The sequence below is a fragment of the Filicampus tigris genome, chromosome 12, assembly GCF_054856515.1.
Source record: "Filicampus tigris isolate MCC_2025a chromosome 12, RoL_Ftig_1.0, whole genome shotgun sequence".
In the NCBI taxonomy this organism is placed as follows: domain Eukaryota; kingdom Metazoa; phylum Chordata; class Actinopteri; order Syngnathiformes; family Syngnathidae; genus Filicampus; species Filicampus tigris.
The window spans coordinates 7,918,401-7,944,874 of NC_141228.1; the positions used below are offsets into that span (position 1 = coordinate 7,918,401).

The 26,474-nt window shown below is 39.5% G+C and overlaps 1 protein-coding gene across 2 annotated transcripts in view; it reads left to right on the plus strand.

Annotated features, from left to right (window-relative positions):
* Positions 1-190: 190 nt before the first annotated feature.
* Positions 191-26,474, plus strand: part of kdm4b (lysine (K)-specific demethylase 4B) — a 37,941-nt gene continuing 11,657 nt past the window's right edge. Inside the window, exons 1-14 of one of the 2 annotated variants that reach the window (XM_086047721.1) lie at positions 191-373; positions 6,251-6,652; positions 8,361-8,536; positions 10,474-10,588; positions 11,289-11,482; positions 15,701-15,750; positions 17,447-17,550; positions 18,643-18,780; positions 22,305-22,501; positions 22,592-22,839; positions 22,931-23,091; positions 23,192-23,327; positions 24,846-25,006; positions 25,916-26,120. In XM_086047721.1, the coding sequence (XP_085903847.1) occupies positions 6,281-6,652; positions 8,361-8,536; positions 10,474-10,588; positions 11,289-11,482; positions 15,701-15,750; positions 17,447-17,550; positions 18,643-18,780; positions 22,305-22,501; positions 22,592-22,839; positions 22,931-23,091; positions 23,192-23,327; positions 24,846-25,006; positions 25,916-26,120 (2,257 nt within the window). In that variant the 5' untranslated portion in view covers positions 191-373; positions 6,251-6,280. Of the gene's footprint in view, positions 394-6,250; positions 6,653-8,360; positions 8,537-10,473; positions 10,589-11,288; positions 11,483-15,700; positions 15,751-17,446; positions 17,551-18,642; positions 18,781-22,304; positions 22,502-22,591; positions 22,840-22,930; positions 23,092-23,191; positions 23,328-24,845; positions 25,007-25,915; positions 26,121-26,474 lie in introns of both variants that reach the window. The other variant, XM_086047720.1, reaches the window with a different exon arrangement.

Sequence of the window (26,474 nt, forward strand, 5' to 3'; positions counted from 1 at the left end):
GTAACTTGTTTGGCTTTGAAAATGCACATCAATGTATATCCGTTTCGTTTGTTTTGAACTTTTTCTCTCATGATCTGCACGTATGAACTGATAGTGTACGTGCTTGGCATAATCGGCAACTGAATACGTATACGCTGAAGTAGCAAATCATCAACGGCTTTCATTGGCTGTCGATCTGTCTGTAATCCACTGAGCCAATCGTATTATCGAGTTTGCGATAAACCTGCTATTATTGGTGTCATTCAGCCAATCGTTTCAGAGATGGGCGTGTGACAGAATAGCTTTAGCCTGCTAAATGCTAGAGGAAGCTCGGGCCAGTAGCCACAAAATTTGTAGAAACCGACATTTAATCGACTGAGGAATACAGAGAGAGGTAACACACCACTGCAGGAGGTAACAATTCCCCAAATTGAACCGTTGTGCTGATGTGTATAGATTGCTTTCTTGTTTAATCGACGTGTAGTCGTGGTGTTTTTATTTTTTTCCCCTTTAACTGCCCGTACGGCATAGCTAAATGGGAGCTAACCTATGTTGGCGAAGGATACAGCAATGTAAGGACACCGTGAATCATAATTCCCAGTTCGAACTGGAATACAGGATACGTTTGGAATGCACGTTTTTCAAGTGGAAGCGGAGATAGTTTTCTGATTTCCTGGACACTATGTTAGCGCTCATAGTAGATCCCCCTGCTAATCTCGTCGTTAGCATCTGTCTGTCTGTGCGTGTATGTATTTATGTATGTATGTGTGTGTGTGTGTGTGTGTTTTAAGTACGTGTGATCAAAAGCTGGATCAATTATTTTTATCACCTCTAAAATATTTCATTGCTGACTGAACGATTCACCATGCTGAGAGATCGTGAACCAGTAAGCATTTAAAGAGTCGGTGTAGGCCCTCATTTGTTTTGGTTTTGAAGAACGGATCACCATTCCTTTAGATGGCAGTTGAGTTACCGTAATAGAGCCTGAAAATATGAATGGTACACAGTATATATTTCAAATGACATTATTGTATCACGCATAGGCACAGGGAAACTGGACGCACGTCCAACACTAAATAGATGTTCTGAAAATATGTACAGTTTGCTCACTGCATGTTTCATATTATCGGGTGAAACTAACTGTTTGCTATAACTTGTCTAGAAGCGAAATCTCAGCAACAAAAAAAATAAAAATAAATAATTATTTATATATATATATATATATATATATATATATATATATATATATATATATATGTATATATATATGTGTGTGTGTATTTTTTTTTTTTATCTGGATGCTAAAATGTGATATTAGCACGTGTGGCTTAAAACCTTTTTTCATTGATGTACCCCACGTTACGCGGAGTACTCCATAACCTGAGCACAACATTTTTGGATGAAAAAAAAAAAAAAGACTTAAAACAGAGTGCTTTGCCATCAGTGTCTGATTTATTAAAGCACAAAGCATTTTTGGATGTTTGGATTTGTAGTTGTATCTCTAGAACTATTTGGAAATGAAAAATATATAACTATAAAGAATCAACTATAAATAAAGATTTGTTCTAAAGATTTGTACACATGAAATAATTAGTCATAGTACAGATCTATTCTAAAGATTTGTACACATAAAGTAATTTGTCATAGTAATGATCTGTTCTAAAAAAATAAAATAAAACATGAAAATGCTTTTAAATATGACAATTTTTTTGCAGATCTGTTTATGTCGATTAAAATAGGGATGTAACAATTCATCAAAAATTGATTTTATATAGATATGAAAAAATAAAAGAATCGATTCACAACGCCATGTTAAACATAGCCGCTCTCTCTCACGTCTCTGCTGTAAACAAACTGCATACGCACATTGGGTAAATTACATGGCATTATTACATGACACTATTACTGCCAAGATTAGATTACTAACATGACCAATTCAACGATCAAAATCGTTGATAGTTAATTTTAATAGTGGACGTGTCGTATATATATCTAATTATTTGCCGCTGTGTTTTTCTCTCGAAAAAGCCTTGTATCCCATGCTACTCTGCATTAGTGTTGGGTTGTTCGCGAACAATTCGTTCAAAAAGAACGAATCTTTTTAGTGAACGTGAGTGAATGGATCACTTCCTGAAGTGATTCGTTCTTTTCTCAGTTCATTTGAGCTCAGCCACGCGCATGTTGTCAATCTTCGCGATCGACCAATCAGCAGCCAACGACTTATGTAAGTGGGATTTACTGAACATACTGCCAAACTATTGGCCTTCACGAAGGAATCACTGATGTCATTTCCCGTTCACCAACGATTCGGTGAGTGAACGGGTCGCTGCCGGAATCAGTGATGTAATTTCCCGTTCACCAACGATTCGGTGAGTGAACGTATCGCTGCGGGGATCAGTGATGTCATTTCCCGTTAACCAACTCCATGCAGTCGGTGAGTGAACTGAGTTTTGCTATGAACGATTCGCCAAGGAAGGAACTACTCACCAACACCACTCCTTTCGTGCTCGCGGGGACAAGCTTTCTTTGGCATCCGTTTCTCCAAGCTAACGGCTAATGTTAAGCCCATCCAAGTACCGGGGGCAAGCGCATGAAAACAAATAAGAGCTCTGACAAACTTAAAGTCCCTCGCCAGATCGTGATGATGCGCCCCGGTCTGCAGCAGCTGGGAGATGACGTTGTTGTGGACATGGGACAACTTTATTTGAAAACATTTATTACAACACACATATGTACACTTAAATATTATTATCCTCTCTGTCTACTGCAACTATAATGTGGTGCGATCATCATAATGTTGGTTTGCCATTAAATTATACTTTTATTTTAAATCTTGGTTTGGTGCTCGAGTGTTTTATTACCTCTTGTTTTTATTTCAGCGCAACAGAACGTTTAACCAGACATGTAGTCATCCGCTTCATTTGACAAGCCTGCACTTCGTAACGCGTGAAAACAAAAATACACCGGCCGCTAATGCGGGGCTGAATGATTCGGTGAACGACTCTTTTGAACGATTCTTTTTGATGAACTGATTCTATTGATTCAGTTCACTTAAAAGAACTGTTATGCCCATCACTACTCTGCATCGCACATGCGGAGTAGTGGTAATCCGGGTCATCCGTGTGTAAACAGAAGCATTGTGGGTAATGGTGTCATGGCTCCCGAGTTAGTGTTAGCAACCGACTCTAGGGCGCATTTCATACAGTGTAAATCTCCCCTTTCATAGCTTGTAATGCTGTGATAAATGAGCATCTAAGAAGGAAGCCCGTTGTGGCTGATGCCCGATTTCATTTCTCACATTTACGTTTCTGAAAGCTAGTTTTAGCACACACAGGCTACCGTGCATGTCCTGTTGTGGTATGCTAACATTGTAGCGTCTACGCACCCGTGTTGTGTTTATCAAGCGGAACTCTCAGCGCTCCAAGTTAATGCAACATGACCTTTTTTCCCACAAACCCTTAATCGCAACACGTAACAATAAAAGACATAACATACCGACTCGTTAGAATGTACCAATTTAGATTGCTAAAAAAATCTTGTTCCTCCTAATCTTTAAAGGTTTTTTTTTTCATTCGAGGTGCATACCACATTTTCAATATATAGATTAAATTATGCATATTAGACAAGCAAAAAAAACCGTTTTGGATTAAGGTTAAATAAAAACCAACACAAGTGTTTCGTTTCGTTTTATTTGGCACATTGCGTTTCCCTAATTTTACTCATTTGATTTCACTCTCCTCTACATTAAAAAAAATTGGTGCCAAAAAAATTGAAATATGATTTTTTTTTTGTAATTATAGGTAGTTTCATATTATTAGTGCAACTCAGCACTACTGTTGGTGATAATAGTTTGTGGCAGCCCTACTTGACACGCTTGTGCCAAACATCATCACGTATTGTGTTTGCGAATGGCTGCAGCACCACACGAGCACACAGAGACAAGCGTGGTAGCAATTAAAAAAAAAATTGAATCGAAAATCGGGAACTGTAAATCAAAATAGAATCTTATCGGGGCTTGAGTGAATCGTTACATCCCTACTATTAAATACCGTATTGGCCCGAATATAAAACTGCCCCGATTATAAGACGACCCCCTCTTTTTCAAGACTCAAGTTTGAAAAAAGGTTTTTTTGAATACCAAATTAATTTTTGTACAGAAAATAATTACAGTACATCTGAAACAAATGATTATAACAATATATTTGAGAGAAAAAGCGTGTTATTTTGCCTCATTCAAATCTATATCTGAACATTTAAATATGTTAACTAAAGCGCAATCACATTCGTAAATGAATGGCTTCTGGTTTTTGAAATGTAAATAAACCAATCTATTGTGATCAAACAACACAATTGCAATAACTGCATTAACCATCAAAGTGAAGTCTAACTGTAACTGTAGTCTTGAAACAAATCTGAATAAGGAAAAACATTGCAATAAAATAATGCAAACTGGTTTAACTTGAGAGTAGCTGAGATCTGTCATGACAGAACATTACTCCTCACAAACTATCTGCCTCGCTGTGCACACGTCATCCTCACGTGACAGGGATTCGCTGTGGCCTGGGGAGTCAAGTTCCGCATTCGCTTCAATGATATCTGGCGCCATCAAGCGTTGTGAATGGGTATAATGTCTAGACGCCGAATATAAAACGACCCCCACTTTTTCTGTCTTATTTCAATGCAAAAAACACTGGCTTATATTCGGGCCAATACGGTAATTAAAAAGAAGACTGCCAGCCTCATCGGCTGGCAACTCTGAAAATTGCGATAACCCCTTTTCCACCCAAAAAATTTACCAGGGTAACTACTTTACCTACTTTGTCCGTTTGGTGGTAAAGTGGTTACCCTGGTAATTTTTTGGGGTGGAAACCAAAGGCCGAATCCCTTTACTAGGGTATGTTGAAAGGTTCTAGAAGGTTCCTGCGGTGGAAAAAGGGGCTCTTGTTGTACTGAACCTGCACTTGTCTGATGTTCACTTTGCTCTGATCTTGATCAAAGCACATCAATATTTCTGACAGCGATGCAATGGATTCAAAAACTCTTACACTTCAACAACATAACTATTTATTGCTCATTATCTTTAGTAGAGGAGAAGAAAAAGCTGAAGAGGACTATAGCTCCTAATTGAAAAAGTCTTCTTCTATAAGTCTGACAAACGCAACGGCAAGTTGTGATTGGATGATCATGAATCGGAGGTGGAACTTTGCCAACATGTGCAACGGCTTCTGCCTTCAGCCACGGAGGCATATTACTAGTTTTTAGGCCACAGCAATATTTTATACATGTTGCCAATGATGGTTACGCAGCGCCAGAAGAATTACAACATGTACCCATGCGCTCTTCCATGCCAAGGCCATTCGCATATCGAAAATTATTTTATGAGGTTATGAGGCCAATCGTTTGCCTGTATACTGTAACAAGAAAGTGGAGGGAGCACAGTAACCACCCTGAGAAATGTGCCTGTAGCTGACCTAAAACTAAATTTTAAGGACAACTGCTTATTGTTGCCAAAATGCCAAATATCGACCACGATAATCTGCCTAGCCGAGAATGGGTCTATCACTAATTTATACTATTAGTATTATTAATCTGTATGGTACCAGTAACTTCTTGTGCTAAGGCTTCTTTTTTATAGATAGGACCTTGTTTGATTCATAACCTCCATAACCTTTCAGAAAAATTGAAATTAAACTGCTATGACAACCCAAACATATTTTTTTCAAGAGTATGTTCTATGCAGGCCCACTAGTAGCCAAGGCATTCTGCTGAATATTAGTTTTGTAGATTAATAGTTAATCCACCCATTTTAGCCATCTCTGGGGGTGGCCATTTTGTCGCTTTTGACGACTGAAAATGACATGACAGCTGCTGAGGGCTCAGGTAACGACCAATCGCAGCTCATCAGTTTTCTGAAGCTGAGCCATGATTGGTGGTCATATGAGCCCTGAGCATCTGTGATGTCATTTTCAGTCGACAGAATTGACAAAATGGCTGCCCCCTGAGATGTTTAAAAACGGGCGGATTTAGCTGCTTAACTCATTCCACAAATGCAATATTAATCAGAATGCCGTGTTTCAACTAGTGGGCCTGCTGGGAACATATTCTCCCCCAAAAATGTTTGGGGTTGACTTACTCTTTAAGGACTGGACGCTACTTCGCCGCTATTCATCTGGTTATCCGTTTCAAAATTGACTCTAGTCTGTCTTTCATCAAAGATTGATTGCCAAGTTGAAAACTGACAAATACTGAATGTCCACATTTTCCTGTCTAGGTTTACCTGCAACCCTTAAAAGTGTCCCCAATGGAGACCAACATGGTCATGGATACGGTGATGCCGCCCCACCCTCTACCGGCGTCACTGCCTGCAGTGCAAAATGGGACGCCCATCCAGGAGGCTGAAATACCAGAGACAGTGGTGACCTCGAACCCCATTCCCGCCCCGGCTGTCACTCAGGCTCAGCCTCCACAACCAAAAATCGCTGGTGGCATTGCCCCTGATTCCGAGCTCCCTCAGGCTCCTCTGCCTCCACCACCACAGCCGCCACCATCCTGCACTAAGAACCCCAACTGCAAGATCATGACCTTTCGTCCTACCATGGAGGAATTTAAAGACTTTGCCAAATACATTGTCTACATGGAGAGTGAAGGAGCTCATCGCGCTGGTCTGGCCAAGGTGAGCACACCGCATTTAATTGTTTCGCTCCTATATATTTAAGAATGTTTATTTGTTAAGGTTACAGTGAGGGTGCCGCATTGGCTAGGGCCGGCCCTGCACTCAACTACAATATTGTCGTGTTTTTCATTGGAATATCGTTAACAGCTATTCATGTTTACTGTAACACCACAAGTTGTAAGTAATTTGTAGTATTGGCCACCAGTTTATAGAGAACCCGCTTTATAGTTGAACAGCAGTTGGATGGAAGCTTCCAGTAAACATCTGACAGGTAGGTCAGGTTCATTTTGAAGATGACATCAGGATAAGCATTGAGGTAAATGTTGTGCTTATGGGGAGGCTACAGGAAGGAGCCCAAGCCTGCAAAGGTTCTATCTCGCACCTGCTGCAAGAATTTTGCCAAGCAGACGTCGTCATTAAGTTGCTAGTTGTAGGCTGATGCAATTTAAAATAAATCAAAGGTCCCATGCCACCAAAATCTCATTAATCCCATTTCCCCCCCCATTTTTTTGCATAACATAGGTTAAAATGAGTCTGTGACATGTTGAAGTTTGACATCTCTGTGGTTTGCCGTTGGCATGTATTGTCTTTAAAAGGCAAAGGGCCTGCAATTGAGCTGATTTGAATTTGGCTCCATTGTGATGTACATTTGTCTTTCATTATTTAAGTACCTGCCTGGGAACAAACAATTTCCATTCCTATATCTAAAAACAGGAAATTATACCAAATTGACCGCGTAGAAAATGCACCAACATAAATCAGTTAATGGTTTTGGTCCATAACATGTCAGAAAATAGGCAAAAATGATGATCATTGTTCTCAAAAGTAAAAGCAAATATTTTTGATTTAATGATCAGTTTTTCAAAAAATAATAATCAATTAACTTCATAATTCATTTGTTGTTGGTTAATCAATTAATTGTTGCACCTCTACTCGTAAGCATTTTGTAACCAGAATTGGTCTGTAGAATAGGACTTTTGCAGTCTTGGGCTCCTACCTGTAGCCCCCCATAAGCACAACATTTACCCCAATGCTCTTCCTGATGTCATCCGCAAAATGAACCTGACCTGCCTGTCAGATCTTTACTGGAACCTTCCATCCCACTGCTGTTCAACTATAAAGCCGTTTGTCTATAAACTGGTGGTCAATATTACAAATTAGTTACAACTTGTGGTGTTACATGATTGGTTGTTACCTGAGCCCTGGGGACCTGGGATGTCATTTTCAGCAAGTGACAAAATGGCCACCACCTGAGATGTCAGAATCAGTGCTTAGACTAGTGGGGCTGCACAGAACATATTATTGTAAAGATTTTTGGGGGGTTGACTTCACGTTTATGGGTTAAGCAATCATAAAACATTTTGGGTATAGCTGTATATTGAGTTAGCAGCTGAATATGGTGAATATTTGACTCTGAATGTAGATATTTTTTTAGCCGAATAGTGTCCACAGAATAATTTAATGGTAAAATAATTCAATGTTAGTAATTAAAATTCAAAATCTGATAGATAGACTTGCAAACGGCGTTCCTTAAAGGTGTCCGTGCTGAATCGTTCTCACGTTCACAGAGTACCATTGCATCCCTAGTTGCTACCTGTTGATATCATTTTGTGGTATATTTGAAAATAAATTGCTTCTCTGTAAATGTTTTTCTTTGGACAATGACAATATAAACAGGAGCATGCTTACTATCCTGTCCCCCAACTAGGTGATTCCACCGGAAGGTTGGAAACCACGGAAATCCTATGAGGCCATAGAGGATATGGTGATCCCAGCTCCCATCATGCAAGTGGTGACTGGTCAGTCTGGTCTCTTTACCCAGTACAACATCCAGAAGAAATCCATGACAGTGGGCGAGTACCGCAAGCTAGCTAACAGTAAAAAGTAAGTTAACATTCTCACAACAGGGACTCAAAGCCAATTTGATATTATTCTCAAGTACATACATTGATGGTTAACGTTGATTCATGTCGATTGGGGCAAGGAGCTGAGGAAGGTGATGAAACAATCTTTTGATGCATGTGTACCAGTGCTGGACGATTAATTGGAATTTAAATCGCAATTTCTATTTTGGCTTCTCTCAATATTTAATACGGTATAATCAAAGAAAAACGATGAATGTATAGAACGGCGCGTTGCAAGTTCCCAAAAGTAGCCTAAATGGACCACGTTGCTTGCACCGCAAATGCGTAGTGTATGTGATTGTTCTGTGCCTAAGGCTAGGTTCACACCGCAGGCAAATGCGACCCAGATCGGATTTTTTTGCCCATATGCCACCTGTATCAGATTTTTTTTTATGACAGTCCGAACGGCTCAATTCCGATTTTTTCGAATCCGCCCTGGGTCGCTTTCATTTGTGGTCCTAGATCGGATACGTATCCGATCTTTTCCAATGCGTTTGCGGTCTGAACGGCCAGGTCGCATATATCCGACATTGACGTCATCCGGAGCCCAAAATGCGCTCCGCGCAGGCAGATGAAGAGTGTTGGCAGCAGGGGGATCAAATCTGCTCGTGCCACAAATTGTTTTGAGAAACACTGTTGACTTTATATTTTACTTTAATTATAATCCCACTTGAAACATGAATCATAAAGTGGACATTTATGGTGATAGTAGTAATTCAGCCACGGCTCAGATCGATTCATTTTTTACGCACGGTTATGACGTGACGCCATCGTTAGTGATGTCTCCATGAAATGAGATTTGAATGCGTCGCCTCGTGATTTGCCCAAAATACTGTATTTATTTCTACCTCCTACCTAATCGCTTCACTGTATAAATGCCCCGACACGCTGGACCACATTTACTTCCGCAAACACAACGTTGGGAGTGACGTTGTCTCTTCTTCTGCGCAGGCGGGTCACTTTGGTGACGCATGTGTTCACACAGCAGACAAGAGCGAGGTCGCATTTATAATGTAATGTGAACGCTTACGCAAAAGAAATTGTATTTTTTTCAAAAAATCTGAATCGAGCATTAAGACCTGCGGTGTGAACCTAGCCTAAGCTTTTTAATTACACCTTAATTGGAGTTTTATTTTGAAGGAACACCAGCATCGTGTCACGGTGTCACGGCTGACTTGACTCTCTTCCAAACTGTGTTTTGAGTGTTTGAGTGTCACAAACTGTTGCTACCGAAGACAAGAGCACACCGTTGTCCAGAAATAATGTTCGGTGCCTGTTGCCAACGTTTAGCTGCTAGCCGCGCTAGCGCCGCTAGCCACGCTAGCAGGGCTGGCAGCGCTCAAGTTAATAGACCTAAATGACTCTGCACACTTTGATGTTGACAGCCCGACAAAATTGCCGTTCCTACTGATTACATTTTAATAAAACGTATCCAAGCTTACTCAAATGTGTTGTTTTAGCCACACAGTCGCTACCGTGGTTCTGACATCACTTCATCTCATAGCCCAAATTTATGGGGAGGGATTAATCTAAATTCTCACATTGTTTCTAGAGGGGAAAATAGTGTGCTTCTATGCACAGTTTAAATTTAAGTATAAAATGTTAAATTAACTAAACATATTTCCTCTTAGGGGCAGTGTAGTGCCATGGAGAGGATGTCACAGGATTATCTAAAAATGAAAACCAGTTGGTGGTTTATTATTAAGTGGAAATGTGTTTTTTTGTCAAAAAAAGTATATTACGTTTTTTTTTTTAATCCGAATACCCGATTATTCCATAGTTTTCAGCAGGATAGCCGAATACTAAAGTATTTGATAGCTCCAGCCCTAATACACACAAATGCTTGCCATTGAGGATAAGCAGTTCTGAGAATGGATGATGGATGTTAACTCAACTCACAGTCGTGTCCTGTTTTAGATACTGTACGCCACGGCATAAAGACTTTGATGACCTAGAGAGGAAGTACTGGAAGAACCTGACTTTTGTGTCACCCATCTATGGCGCAGATGTTAGTGGATCTATCTATGATGAGGTATGTGTTGAGAGTGTTTGAGTGACTTTTAGATTTACCATTCATTCGTATACAATGTTAAAGCATAGTAATTGAAATAGAATTGCCATGTCTGTTCATTTGGGCTTTTTATATATAAAGTAACATGGTATACATGGTATTTATTGCAATAATAATAGTCAGGCTATTGTGTGTGTGTGCATGTGGAGATGGCCACTCTACATGCAAAAAAAGATCTTTAAAGCTGTTGCACCATCTGGTGGTGTAACCACAAATGTTACACCACCAGATGGTGCAACCCTTTACAAATGTATAGCCCACCCTGTAGATTTCCATTCTTGAGAGTCTATAATACCAGATTGTGAAATAAATTACATTTTTTAGCTTTGGGATTTGTTTACTGTAAACACAGGGATTGGTACACTATTAACACTTTGTACAATATATTTATCTTATCCATTTCTTTTCTGTTTCTCTCTCTCTCAATATTTTAAATGTTTTTGAATGTTTGTATTATTGTGAAGTGTGCTCAAAGACCTTAAAACTACTTTTCAGATACCCCAGGTATCTGGAACATGAAAAAAAAAATATATACTATAAATTTTCCAATGTATGGACACTTTTGGCCCACCCTGTAGACTATGCCGTTAATTGTATTTGTTCAGTTGTTTTTTTTTTTTTTTTTTTGACACTGTTAAAAGTATATTATGTCTCTGACCAGGACATTCAAGAGTGGAACATTGGCCACCTGAACACGTTGCTTGATATGGTGGAGCAGGAGTGTGGAATCGTCATAGACGGTGTGAACACTCCCTATTTGTACTTTGGTATGTGGAAGACCACCTTTGCCTGGCACACTGAGGACATGGATCTCTACAGCATCAACTACCTGCATTTTGGCCAGTCCAAGTCTTGGTCAGTCCCTCTTTCCTATTTAAAAAATAAATAAATAAACCAAGGTAATATTTCCCATTGAAATGAATGGATTTGCAATTAACTTATTCACTGCCATTGACAAATTTAATTGTCTTTTCACAGTCCAGCCAACCAATCCCAGGAATTTATATTTTTTTCACATTTTCATCAAATGTTAGGGCCTTAGAGGGTCTGAAAATGTCTGGCAGTGAATGAGTTCATCTGTTCCAACCCCCAAATTAAGCTAAATTATTTTGTAACCGATGTGTGGTTAAAAATAAATATAATTCAATATAGAAAGAAGTGAAAACACACTATATTGTAGAGAAATAAAATATTTTAAAAATGTGCTAACTATTTATGGCTCATTACCTTTAATCGTGTGAAGTTTGCAAGCTGAGCCATGACTGGTAGTTAGCTGAAGCCCTGAGTACTTGCAATGTCATTTTCAGTCGACAGCAAGTGGCAAAATATGTTTTAAAGGTGTTAATTGTACATGAAAAATAATGGAGTTATCAAATTCTTTATAGACAAAATATTAACTTTTTTATTAATTGCAAAATTAGTGAAGTATCCCTTTCAAGAATGTCTTAAGTCAAACAGCAGTAACACACTTTAAACTATTCGACAAAACATTCCTCTGCTATAGAAATGTGATATGTTCTTTAGAACACCTCCCAAAGTTGTGAAATGAAATCCATTTCCTGTGTGACCATGTGCGCCCCATCAAATTCAACCATAGCAACATATGATTGAATCACCTTTCCTTTCGTCATCATGCCCTCAGTCTGTCTTAATATATTTATTCTTTATTTATCTGAAGCCAAGCTGGTTACCCATTTATTTCTGTGCTCATAGCCTCACACGTATAACTAACTACTGTGTCATTATTTAAAAGATTGCTCATAGAAGAGCAAGGTAGGGCAGAGTGGAGGGCTGTTTTGAAAGATAGCTCATCATGAATTTGCCATCCCTCTCTTTCTCTTGTGTAATAGTTTGCCTTATAGGAGGAAAATGGATAGTTCAGTATGTACACTAGAAGGGTGTAGCTGCGTGGAATAAGGGAAGTGTAGTACTGTCAGGGATGGGGGATGGTCATCGGCAGGGGTGGGTGATATGGGCAAAAAAAAAAATCTCAATTTTTTTCAAAAAACTCCCAACGATAATTTGACGATGTTCTACAAAAAATATTTTAAATCTGCACTTGCTTCACAGACCAATTGTGGATGGACAGTGTTTGTGAACAACATATCTTTTAAATGACTAAATATAGCTTCTGCAAGACGTAATGCTAATCTACGACAATATTTAACAAAAAAGAACAAAAAATTATGTATGGACTTACATCGATTTTTGGGGGAATATTTATGTCATTTAACTGTCTGTGCTGTTATTCCATAATGATGTGACATTTTGAGCTGCAGTAAGTACTGGTGTACCACTGTCAACTACGAGAGCAATCAGAATGAGAAAAAGGTGTTAACTACAGCAATCAGAATAAGAAAAAATGTATTTGATATGTGACGTGTGACGATTTTTTTCAGCCATTTCTTTTCAGTCCCTCTTTCTCACAATATTTTAAATGTTTGTATTATTGTGAACTGTGCTCAAAGACCTTAAAACTACTTTTCAGCATTTAAAGTAGATGCATTATTGAATTGGTAAATCTCAATTAATTGTCATGACACGTTCGAGCTGGTATGTCACTAAGCAGCAAATGCTCAGTTTTCGTAAATTTCATCAAATCAAAATTTCTTTGCAACAAGTTTAAAACTTTCTGCGAGCATCTTTGCAAGCTTTTATGAACCCTGATGAAAACCCCAAATTTGCTATGTTCACAAACATTCGCCGCCCAGTGAGATATCAGCTTTAATTGATTTTATGATAGTTAAAATCCACAATTTGAACAATTTATTGCCAAGTAGAAAATATTTTAACAAAATATATATTTGTAAGAAATGATACAACAGCAACATTTTTGCCCTTTCATTATGTGTGGATTTTTTTTCTTAAAAAAAAAAAGGGCCCAAAGTGATCACCGTAAAACAAATTTTATTGCAGGTACTGTTCGGAAACAATTGTGCAAAAAAAAAAAAATCTCCCATCGTTGCATTTTTTTTCTCAATGTTTTATTTAAATTAACAATTTATTCAAGATTATCACCCCACACAAATATTATGAAACAGTTTCTGTAAATCGTTGTTTTCTTTTGCATAATTTTCCATGTATTTATAAAAAAAAAATGTGTTGCTACAACCCTACCGTACATCATTTTTACACATTGTTGCCGTTGGATCGTTTCTGGCGTGACAATATAGCCCCACACTGTGCTATTCTTCCTCTCTGCCATTTTTCTGGTTCGACTCTCAATGCATGTGTTGTGTCTACTGGTGGGCGGCCGGGCTCAAACCTGGCAGCTTGCTAGCTTTGCGCTGCTAAGATGTGATGGCAGAATATTGAAACAGAGAGAGGGGAGAAGGAGCAAAATGTGCCTGCTCCACAATGAGACAGAAGCGAAGACTCTGGAAACATGGCTGTCGCTTGTTTTACAAAACCGCGGCAGTGCATACAAAAGCAAAAATGGCTAGGATCGATCCAATATTGATACCTGCTTGGTTTCGATACTTTTGATATTCGGATTGATCCGCCCACCACCGCGGTTGAACACGACTGCTAACTACAACCATAGCGGTTGTATATTAGTGAAATGAATACCTCCTGTAATTGTCAATCAACGCTGAGCCTTATTTTTTGTAATGGCAATTTATTTTTACACAGACCTTGTAGTCATTTGATTGTGCAAGTGTCTGTTATGTCTCAAAGGATACAAAATCACACTGTCGCCTGCTTTGCTGCCTCTCATGACCTGCATTCCAGTACTTATGCCACAGAGAAATAACCTCAGAGACTTGTAAAAGTTCAAGCCCTGTGCAGCTGTCTTTCTACTCAGGATCAAGACATTCTGTTGCCATAGCAACGGTGGCCTCAAGGGCGAGAACGCAGGATTGCCGATAGTTGGGTTGATTTATTTTCCTTTTTCTAATTCTCCTTAGACGGGGAATTTCTATGTGTAGCCGATTGAATGAAAATCTACTGTAAATGAGAACAATCCAGTGCACCACCACTGTCATTTAGCTGTAGAATTGTCACGTGCTGTGAAAGTTCCTTTCATTAAAACTGAAATATAAACTAAGAGGTTCAAACTTTTCATAACATTTGGTATTAGAAGCAAGAATCTAAAGAGCAAGCACAGAAAATAAAGGCACTTTTTACCGGGTTGCTAATGGGGATTGTGCTGAGACTTCACTGCTGCTGCAAAAATTGGGCAAGATCCTGCATAGGTCTCCACATAGGTTTTGCATTCATGTTTTGTTTGTGACAGATTCATGTATTTATGTTTTGGTTGTGACAAATGAGACCGAGGTTTGACTGAGGGACACAATCCAGATGGTAACAATTTGGACCAGTTATGTAAACCCAGAGGGACATCAGCATGTTATCTTTTGTATGAATGCTATGTCCCACCCTCTGCTTTTTTAAACCACAGGGTAATCACATTGTGTCATTCTTTTTCATCTAAGTTGACATAAATGTGTAGACAATGACCAATAAGACCTTTTAAGTGTCCCAAACACTGCACAGGATGCTTTTGATTTTGGGTAGTTAAATGCTAGATGTGTCGAGCATTGTTGAACAAAGCTAGTGAAGAGTTGGAAAACTGAAGCTGTATATCTGGCCTGTAGATGGCAGTAAGACACCTTATCTAGCCATCTCGGACCAATGATCTTTCACTTTTTTACCCATATAATTTTGATCCACCTCCCATTTCTGAGTCATTCCTTCTCTGTCAGTGCTGTTGTGCTCACTGTGATCTTTGTTTTCTCTGCCTTATTTTACATCATGTCACTTTCTCCTTGTATACCCAACAGTCATTTGTGTTTAGACGTGACAAAACAATGGTTATCCTCTATTTTAGTCATTGTTCATATTATCGTATGTAGTACACATATTTTTGTTGCTCTTGCTGTTGAAAAGATGCATATTGATGATAACTTCAAAAACTTAAAATCATGTCAACTTCTTTCAGATAAAAGGAAACTATTCTATTGCTCGACATTGTGCTGCTATTGCCTTTGAACATGACAGCATTCCTATAAATGTTGGTCATGTTTCTGTGCTTGACCAGGCGATAATGATTTTTGTCGCTTGTCTCTGCAGGTATTGTATCCCACCAGAGCATGGCAAAAGACTGGAGAGACTGGCACAAGGTGAGACATCATTTGTGCAGTTTGTTTTTATTCAAATTCGTCTGTAACACGTGACAACTTCAAGTTAAGTAGTTAGTGCCTTGCACTGTTAACTGTAACGTATTTCAATCCTTATTAAGATACCATAACACTTAAAAGTGATTCATGATAAGACTGACATTGGGAACATACTTAAAAGGTGAAATCAACCCAAACACATTTTTATCAGGAATATGTTCCCAGCATGCCCACTAGTTCAAGCACGGCATTCTGATTAATATTGCGTTGGTGGAAAATGAATAAAGCAGCAAAATCCACCCCTTTTTAACCATCTCAGGCGGCGTCAATTTTGTCACTTCTGTCGACTGAAAATGACATCACAACTCTTCAGGGCTCAGGTAATGACCAATCGCGGCTCAGCTTCAAAAAACAGGTCAGCCGTGATTGGTCGTTATCTGAGCCCTGAGCAGTTGTGATGTCATTTTCAGTCAACAGCAGTGACAAAATGGCCGCCCCAGGAGATGAAAACGGATGGATTGACTTTTATTCCACAAGCGCATTATTTAACAGAATGCCTTGTTTCAACGTTTGGGCTTGCATAGAACATATTCTTGAAAAAAATTTGTATGGGTTGACTTCACCTTTAAGTTATGAGTTCCAATAAGAATGACTATTATCACGTTAAAGGGACCCTTGGATGACCTTAACATTGGCACTTATATAATAGGTTTGCCTGTAAAAATGATATCAGTACTAAAATGACCATGGAGCAGATTTAGAATGAAAGGCAAATGCAGTGCACAGAATATAACCTCAGCAATTACATACACAGCAACTTTCTGTTCAGTTTTGATTTTGGAAGTGAGCTTTTAGATAGATGCCAATTACCACCTTCCTCTTTTTTTCAAAGCAGCTGGCAGCACATGTGTAACGTGGGAGGAAAGGGGCACGGACATTATTTAACAAGCACCCATTGACCTATTAAAGCCCCCGTCCGCTCTGACAGTCTCACAGTTTATGAGGTCCTAAAAAAGACAGTTATGACTGTCGTAGGATTACTTAGTGGGGCTGTGACAATGGCCTTGTTACTTGCAAACTCCTTCCGACATTTGCCACAATGGCAGTTGTTGCTCTTATCTCTTCCTCTTCACATCTGCTCTTCCTTCACATACATTCTATCAGTTGGCTCTAGTCGGCAGCAATGGGGAACTGGTACAAGTGATAGATGATTTTTCATTTTCAAGCCAGAAAGACAATGTTTTAAGTTAATATTGTTCCACAGAAAACTGGTTGAGCTAATACTGTTTTAATTGAGTTCAATAGTCTGGCTCTTTCTGAACATTATTCACTTTTACCATCTCCAACAAGTCTGCAGCTCATGAGTCAATTAGTGGCCCTTGTCCGTATCTTGCTTTATAAGGTGGAACCAAGAATGAAATGTGTGTAATGTGTACATTTATTATTTTTTTTTATCAGTCATATCAAAGGCGCACTGGGTGGGGATTTTGGACAGGTCAAAACTGCTTAGCCATGCACCATTTTCCTCTCTTGAAACATTAATGAGATTTTAGTCAAATACCTCCGCCGCTTTTATCTATTTATTTTTTATTCACCTTTCAAGCACACCCGGTTTTGCCTTTTCAGTTCCTAAGATAAGAGTTTTTGTAAAGTGATACCGACTTATGAAACACCCTGTATTATTTGTGTTCCCTTGCAGGTTTCTTTCCTGGTAGCTCCCAAGGGTGTGATGCTTTCCTTCGCCACAAGATGACTTTGATATCTCCATCCATCCTGAAGAAATACGGCATTCCCTTTGACAGGGTGAGCAGCAACTTTCAAAATGGGAAACTGACATTCATCATATTTATCATGTTCTTTGTTGAAGTTTTCTTTTGGCAAGATCGGCTTTATTCATATAGCACAGTTTATACAGAAGGTAACGCAATGTGCTTCTCACAAGCAAAGACATACCACCTACAAGCATTTACAAACAAAGCAGTTAACAGCATTCAAGAAAAGCAGAGAAAACAAAATTAGCTTACAAAACTTAATTAAAGAATATGCATTGACAACATTTAAACACAATAACAGAACATTTTAAAAATGTTTACAAGTAAAGAAGTAAAAGTAGCTTTATAAAATAACTAAAAGGGGAAAATGATTCAAAAATGCTTAGAAGACCCCAATCAATTACAATTTCTTCATTCATTTCGTCATTAATTACTTCAGTAGAATTTCATTCAACATCTGTTTCAACTTATAGTTGAGGTTCTTTGTTACAGTGGCACAAAAAAATGTGTTGTATGATAACTGTCTACAATGGCCAAGTCAATCACCTGCCCTGAATGAGATTGACCATGCATTTTCCGAAGACAAAACTGAAAGGGACATGCTTAAAGAGCAAGCAGGAACTGAAGACAGCTGCAGCAGAGGCCTAGCAGAGCATCACCACGGACGGTACCCAATGTCTGGTGATGTCCATTGGTTTGAGACTTCAGCTGTCCTCGATTATAAAGGGTTTGCAACAAAAATTTAAAAATGACAATCCGATTTATGATTATATTAGTTTGTCCAATTACTTTTAGTCCCTTATGAAGGTGGAGGCATATATAAAATGTGTTGTAATTCCTACACTGTTCACCTGATTTGGATGCAAATACCCCCCAAATTAATCATTGCAAATCCATTGTGGTGTTGTACAGAGCGTGGAATGCTGAAAATGGTGTCAAATGTCCAAATATTTATGGACCTCACTGTAGCACAGGTCATAAATTAACTCGGTTTGCTTCACACAATTTAAACGTATAACAATTACAAGCATTTTTTTTTTTTTTGATTAAACTTGAGTGGATATTTTTTGTCACATTATTGTGTACAACATCTTCAAAATACATTTTCCGTTTGTGTGAACAGGTAACTCAGAATGAAGGGGAATTCATGATAACTTTTCCTTATGGCTACCACGCCGGCTTCAACCATGGCTTCAACTGTGCTGAATCCACAAACTTTGCCACTCTGCGTTGGGTTGACTATGGCAAAACGGCTACTCAGGTAAGATCATACAGATTCAATTTTAATATTATTTTGTACGTCAAAACATACTGTATTAACATTCTATTTAATTTGATTATATTTTACTGCTGATTGTCATGACCCAAGATGTGTACCATACATATAATTCTGCAGCCAAAATAAAAAGTAATTACCCTGAACTGCATGGACCAAACAAACATTCTGTGAAACGTGATTCAAAAGATGTCATAATTTCAGACGCTAACACAGCACTTAACCATGTGCGTGGTACTTATTACTTATCAGCAAACCTTACACCACATCCAAGTAGACCAGCAATTGTGTAGTCTATGCATTAATTACTTGGAGCAATGTCTGAAATCTGAAGCTTTGAACACACGCATTAGTGATTATGAAATCAATGAGCCTTTGTCATTATCCACGTTTCCTCGATTGCGGTAGTACTGTACAGTACAAGTACAGTACTTGTCTTGTGAAGTTTTCACTGTGCAGCGGTATTGACACCCAGAACTCATTCAAACTTGTGACTTTTCTACACTCTCATTACGGGAAGGGTGAAAATGGGTATTAGTAATAATTAAAATCGCACTGTGGACCCATAAAACATGTTGCAAGCCAAAGGCTGCCTTTGCCACGAAGAACTAAGTATATTGCAAATCTGACTTGAAGCTATTAAAATTTGCAGTTTCTGAATTAAAATGGTCCCAGAGATCACCTCAATTGAACCACCTGGTCTTGAGGGAAAACTGTGCTCTTGCTGAGTCTTGTCCTTTTTCACTCACCAAGTTGAAAATTTATTTGCTCTTTCCGCTTGTAGAATACATTTGGTCAGAGGGGTGTCGAGAGTTGACAGGCTGTGACTTTGATTCAGATCGGGTGCCCAAGTCCAGTCCTTGACAGCCTCTATCCAGCCTGTTTTACATGTTTCCCTCCTCCAACACACCTGATTCAAATGATCAGCTCATTAGCAAGCTTTGCAGAAGCTTGATAACGATCCTGTCTGAAGTGGAGGCAAATTGTGTGGGATGGTCTAGTTTTTCTATAGTCAGTGATAGATGCCAATGTCAGAGTACTGCAAGACTCATTTAATGTTGGGAGAGAGGCATTTAATAGTCTTATTTGAAGTGTCAACTAAATGATGGAAACGATGTTCATTTGTCTCTTTCTGCCTCCCTCATATAGTCTTCCATCACCATCCACAAGACAACGTATATTAATGTTTGTGCCAGTCAAGTGGTGTCGAAATGCAATGTAGGTTGGATATTGTTTTGCTGGGGAGAGCGGCCCATTCTGTTGTTCGGTAATTGAACACAAGGCCCTCTGCGCAACTCAGGAAATGATACAACTTGAATGTAATACAGCAAGCCAGGTAAAGAAATATTTTCATCCCCAGCTAGTCCACCATCTTGTTTTAATCTGTCCCCATTTCTCTCCCAATCATATTTTTCACTAGGATGCTTTTCTTAGAGTTCCCCCTTTTGATACTACACACTCACAGTAAGCATTTCTATCTTGTGCTTCTCTTGAGCAGCAAAACTAAGCATTTACTGCTCCTCTAGCAGTGAAGGAGATTGTTACATGCATTCAAAAGTTAACACAGATGTGTTTTTGAATGGTTGAATGTAGGGGCATCTTTTAATTGTGAAAGTATTTTCCTTATTAAAAAGACAAATAAGTTGTTGACATGGCATAGCAGCCATGGCTAAGTGGTTAACATCGTTGCGTGTGGAGCCGTGTTCAAAACCATCCACCCCCAACACATCCCAACACTTGGCTGTGTTGTCCTTGAGCACAACACAGATAGCCTGAACTCTTTCCTGGGCACTTATAGAGGAAGTCAACCCAAACATATTTTCTTTTCCAGAATATGTTCTATGCAGGCCCACAAGTTGAAATAGGTCATTCTGATTGACATTGCGTTTGTGTAGTATAAGTTAAGCAGCAGAATGCACCCACTTTTAGCCATGTCAGGGGCCGGCCTTTTTGTCACTTCTGTCGACTGAAGATGGCCCAATCCCAATGCCCACACTTGTACCCTACAGTCTTCACTGAAGTGCACACATAGTGGAAGTGCACGAAGGGTTCGAGAGCACAGGTTACAAGTGTACAAAACGTGCAGAATTGGGACACTTTGCATGACGTCATCGACCTATGCCCCTGCGTCAGCGAGCATGGTGGTACAAGGACAGTGAAGGAGGTGGCTCTAAAAGTGGAGCTGGTGTTTTGGTTTCTTAGATTTTAGTTGTTTTTGTTTTTGTTTTTTTGTTGTTATGGCAATTTTTCTGTTTAAAATTATATTAAAACTTCAGTAAAGTAAAACTTGGGCTCTGTCTTCCAGTCGACGGGAGCTATGGCTCCATTATTTGGACTATTTCCGGGTCCTGCGCGGAAAGTTGCTAAGTACGAAAGCTAAATTAGGAAAAAATACATAAGTAAACGGTGACGTTAAAACATCGATTGAAATTACACAGACTTTGTAATAATCGGATAGTTACACATGAAGAGACATTTTCTCGGCACAGGAATCCCACCGAATGTTGTCAGTTCCCCGCTATTTTGCTCAAATGCGCAATTAATTGTCGGCAATATGCTTTGGTTTAAGGGCCATGGAGGCGGGCTCAACCGAAGTGTGGAAAAAGGGTGCAAAAGTGGTGGGGTGACAGAGCACTTCACAGAATTGGGACACCCTACACACTCGTACCCTCGGCGAGAATACGCAAATGAGGGGCACAAGGTTGCAAGTCTGGGTAATGGGATTGGCAGATGACATCGAAGTTGCTCAGGGCCGAGATAACGACCAATCACGGCTCACCTGTTTTCTGCAGCTGAGCCATGATTGGTCGTCATCTGAGTCTTGAGCAACTTCCATGTCATCTGCAGTTGGTAAGTGACAAAATGGCTGCCCCCTGAGCTAGCTAAAAACGGGTGGATTTCTCCTATTCCACAAACACAATATTAATCAGAATGCCGTGTTTACACTAGTGGACCTGCATAGAACATATTTTGGAAAAAAGGTATGTTTGAGTTGTCTTTAAGTAGCCCCCTGCTCCAGTGTGTGCCACTAACTGGGTGTGTTTGCTGTGTCCACCACGGTGATGGGTCAAATGCAGAGGTTACATAAAGATGAGGAGTTGTCATCATCTTGAAAGTGTGCTTGTCGCAAAATCAACATTTATCATTGACAGTCATTTTTGTTAAATGCTTTGTCGGTTTTTGGTGCGAATGTAAATTCTGTGTTCTGTTTATGTAGAGATGTAGTGCTTGAGCGGAGACAATCACTTTATATTGCCTGAAGTAGAAGCCTTATTTTATGTACTTACCAACCATTTTTCCTTTTCTTTTTAAATCAGACAGATTTTGATTGGTGTGGTGTGTCAAATTTAGAAGACATTTATTTGCATTTTACAGGGAGTTCAAACATATTGCATACGAACGGTATGAGTACAAACGGCATGATATGACATAGCCCCACAGGGACTTCAATTGGTTGATTCATCTGTTTGGTGTTTTTTTATTTGTTTTATTTGTTTTAATTCTTCTAGTGCACCTGCCGTAAGGATATGGTCAAGATCTCCATGGATGTTTTTGTACGCTGCCTTCAACCGGATCGCTATGACTTGTGGAAGCAGGGAAAAGATATCATAACGTTGGACCACAGTCGGATCACAGAGCTTAGCAGCCCAGAATTGGAGCGCTGGAGACAGCATCGCGTCACGTACAGAGCCAACCTTCTGCGGAGGTTAGCCTCATGTCTCCATTTTAAAAACTTGTTGCACCGAAAAGAGAAGTTGTCTGCATATGTGGTTTGACTGTCTCGCCACTTTCCCAGGGCCATGCAGAAAATGAAACAGTTCCGCCGTCTTAAGATGGAGGAGGTGAAGTTGCTGGCAACAGAGGGCATTGAGTTAAATGCCGCTGAATACCAGCGTCAGGTAGAAGAGCGAGAAGCCCAGCGGAAGCAGGAGAGAGAGGAGCGTCTTGCCAGAGAGGCTATGATGACCCTTGAGGCCATGGAGCGTAGGGACCTGGAGGCTGCAGAAGCTGCCTCAAAAGCAGCTGAAATTTCAGCTCAAGGGGGTAAGGAGTTGGAGAGCTGTTAAGAGATTGAACTTTTTTCTCTGCAAAGATTTAAGTAAGACAGTCCCCCCCTCCCATTCATCTTTGCCAGATCCAGAGACTCAACAGCAGAGCATCACTGAGAATATGCCCGAGGATGTTCAAATAAAGCCGAAACATACCGCCATCACTGGATTTCAAGAAGCATTTGAACAGTTTGCTGCGTCACGGTCGCCCATTGCAGATGACACAGAGGAAATAAGTTGCAACCAGGTATTTTACGACTTCAAAATATATTGTTCCTTAAATTTATCATATCGATTGTAGTACATAAGCACACTTCAAAATGTGATAGCTTGTGGTTTGTCAACAGAAAACTGTTTGTCAGGCAAACTACTCCAACATGAAGGTAACCACGGAGGTTAAGAAGAGCCGACGCCACCCTCTCACCAAACCGCCCATGCGGTCTCCTTTGTCTGTTGTCAAGCAAGAGCCGACTGGTTCCAAAGGTATCATCTTGCCATTGATTGAATTTTGGTTTATTGTTACCCTTATAGGGAGTCAAAATGCAGCTTTGCCCCAGAGTACTGCTACATTAATCCATTTACTTAGTTTTAGGGTTTTTTTTCATGTTTGATTTTCCCTGCAGCCATTGTCTTGTTCACTACACTACAGCATTTGAAATTAAGAGGATGTTTTTACATCCCATATTTGATCTAGGGTGAGAAAAACAAAATAGACGACAGCTCCCTTTAGTGATAAATAACTTCAAGACCAGATCTGGGCAAAGTACTGCCTGTGGGCCACATCCAGCCTGCCCACAGTCTCTGACTGGCACCCACAACGACCATGAAATCAAAGTAGTGCTTTTATTTAATGTGTACACATGTGGATGCTAGTACAACCGAGGTAGCAAGCATGAGTTACAACTTGTCTGCAGCGTTGCCAACTCAGTGACGTTTTCAAAATATTTACCAATTTTTCCGAACCCATTAGCAACTATTTTACCCCAAAACGCTAGCAAAAAATGAGAACAGTTAATGAAAGCAACATTCTTATTTCCTGCACTGTGGAGGGAAGAAGGCCAATGTTGTATGCAAATTTACACTTTCATATACTGTACATATTGGGTAGTCATCACTGCATCATTATAAATCACTGTCAATAATCTTTCCACTTATCAATGTTTTTGGGAGTCCCGACCAGGAACGACTAATGTGAGTTGGCAGTTGATGCACAAAATTAATGTTACAATTTTCTCAAAGTGTAAAGATGTTATTTTAAAGACCTCTTATAATTTTGTTTAAAATGTTTCCCAATTATAACAATATATACATCCTATCCGCGCACGTAGCAATTTATTGAAACAAGACAATATGCCTTTTCTAAATACGTTAAAAAATAGAGACAAATTAGTTTAGCATGTTGGCTTGGCCCTAGGCAAGTGTTCCAGTTTTGTGTGGCCCCTTTGCAAAATTAATTGACCACCTTTGTTGAAGACGGTAAGGCCTTTCCTTTTCTTTTTTTTGTTTTGTATCCCGACTGGCAGATCTAGGGATCATGACTTCCAATTAAATACCATCAAAGTTAGTTAAAATCTGAGACTGGTGACCCAACTAGAGGCTTGTCCTTCAAAAAGGGTGGCTGGATGAGAAAAAGAGAAAATGATGGGTGTAAGAAAAGTGTTATTAAATGGAAACCTCAGAGATCTTCATGTGTCCTGTTCAGAGCTGACAAATTGTCTGGATCAGTAGCTTCAGGGGATTCACTGAAAAATTGATTCTGAACCTATGGGAGCAAGTTGGTGAAGCCTCTGCTATTTGTGTCCATCAGCCAATTATATTTCAAGTGCTGTCCCATACTGCCAAACAGAATGCTTTTCCTGCTGAATACTTGCTGTTCAGCACCATTTTGGTGCATCTGAAAAATGCTTATCCAGTTTCTATAAATGAAGATTTAATGAATTATTGTATAATTGACTGACTGACAAATTTCATATTCTAAACTGTCACATCATTTATTGTCAGAGCTTTCCTCACCCGTGCCACGGGAGAGCAGCATGGAGAACCAGGAGCACCGCTGGCAGAGTCGCTTCCGCAACTTCTTGGCTGAGAAGGCCTTCAATTCTGCTGTGTCAGTACTTCAACCACACTGTGCTGTCTGCTCCCTCTTCTGTCCATATAAAAAGGTACCTACAAATGGTGCAGGACTCGACATATTGAGTGGCCAAACACTGGTATTTGCTGTTACAGTGGTTGTCGAAGCAATCCCACTAGTTGAAACAGGGCATTCTGATAAATACTACGTTTGTGGAATATGTTTTAATCCACTCGTTTTTAGCCATCTCTGGGGGCGGCCATTTTGTCTTCTGTCAACTGAAAATGACATCACAACTGCTCACAACGACCAATCACGGCTCAGATTGAGAAAACAGGTCAGCTGTGTGATTGGTCGTTGTGAGCAGTTGTGAGGTCATTTTCAGTCGACAGAAGACAAGATGGCCGCCCCCAGAGATGGCTAAAACCGAGTGCATTTTGCTGCTTAACTTATTTTCCACAAACGCAAAATTAATCAGAATGCTGTGTTTCAACTAGTGGGCCTGAACATATTCTTGAAAAAAAAAAAGTTTGGGTTGACTTCCGCTTTAAAGTGAAAGTCAAAAATGTTCCTCCCACGTTGCCCAATACTGACACCCGCTGGCTACTGAAATTGATGTCACAGAGCCCACAGACTCAGTTTTTGAATGTCACTGGCCAAAATAACAGCTCCGGAAATACGGCTAAAAATAGATGTTTTTTCTGCTTAATTCATATTCCACAAATGCAATATTAATTGATATTGTCATTCCATATAATTCCAAATTGTTCCACAATGTTTCATTCAGCCTTCTCATGCAATTTCTCTGAAATTGCATTCTCTAGTTTGAGCAAAAATTGTCAATTATTAGACTACGAGATGACCCTGTACTTCTATAGATGTTATTCTTTCAGTAAACCCAAGAGGTTGAAGCTGGAATATTTAAGTGTGATATTTGAGCAAGTCAATAGCATCAGTGTGCAAAATCAAGTTTATATTATCTTTCTGTCTGTCTTTTTAGCCACAACAGGAGCCCTTCAATGTGAATAACTGCCAGGGCACCCAAATCCCATGCCATGGAAGTCGAACTCGTCCAATAGTCCCTGAGATGTGCTTCAGTGTTGGGACTGGCAGCACTGAGCCTCCCCCTACTAGCAACTACATTGGGGAGGATGGAAACAGTGTCTTGATATGTTGCTCCTCATGCAACATGCAGGTTCATGCCAGTAAGTGTGAAAGCATTCCAGGAACATTCATACAAAGTGATGTAGATTACTAGCTGTGTAATTCTGTGTCATGGTGACTAAACGAGATGCATACTATGTCAGGAGTCATCACAGAGGCAGTTTTGAGTACTTCAGTAGCTTTTTCTTGCCTGAATGTGTTTCTGAAACCGAAACTCATCTAATTTTGCAGATTGTCTGACAGCCCAGTTAATGGGAAACCATGAGTGTGATGAGTGTGTTTTTTTTTTTGTGTGACCGCCGGTATTCCACTCGGGAGGAGTAATTGTAAAGTGGATAAAAACGGACACTCAAATGACTCTTCAATGTCGTTTCTTACATTTGTAAGAGATTTTG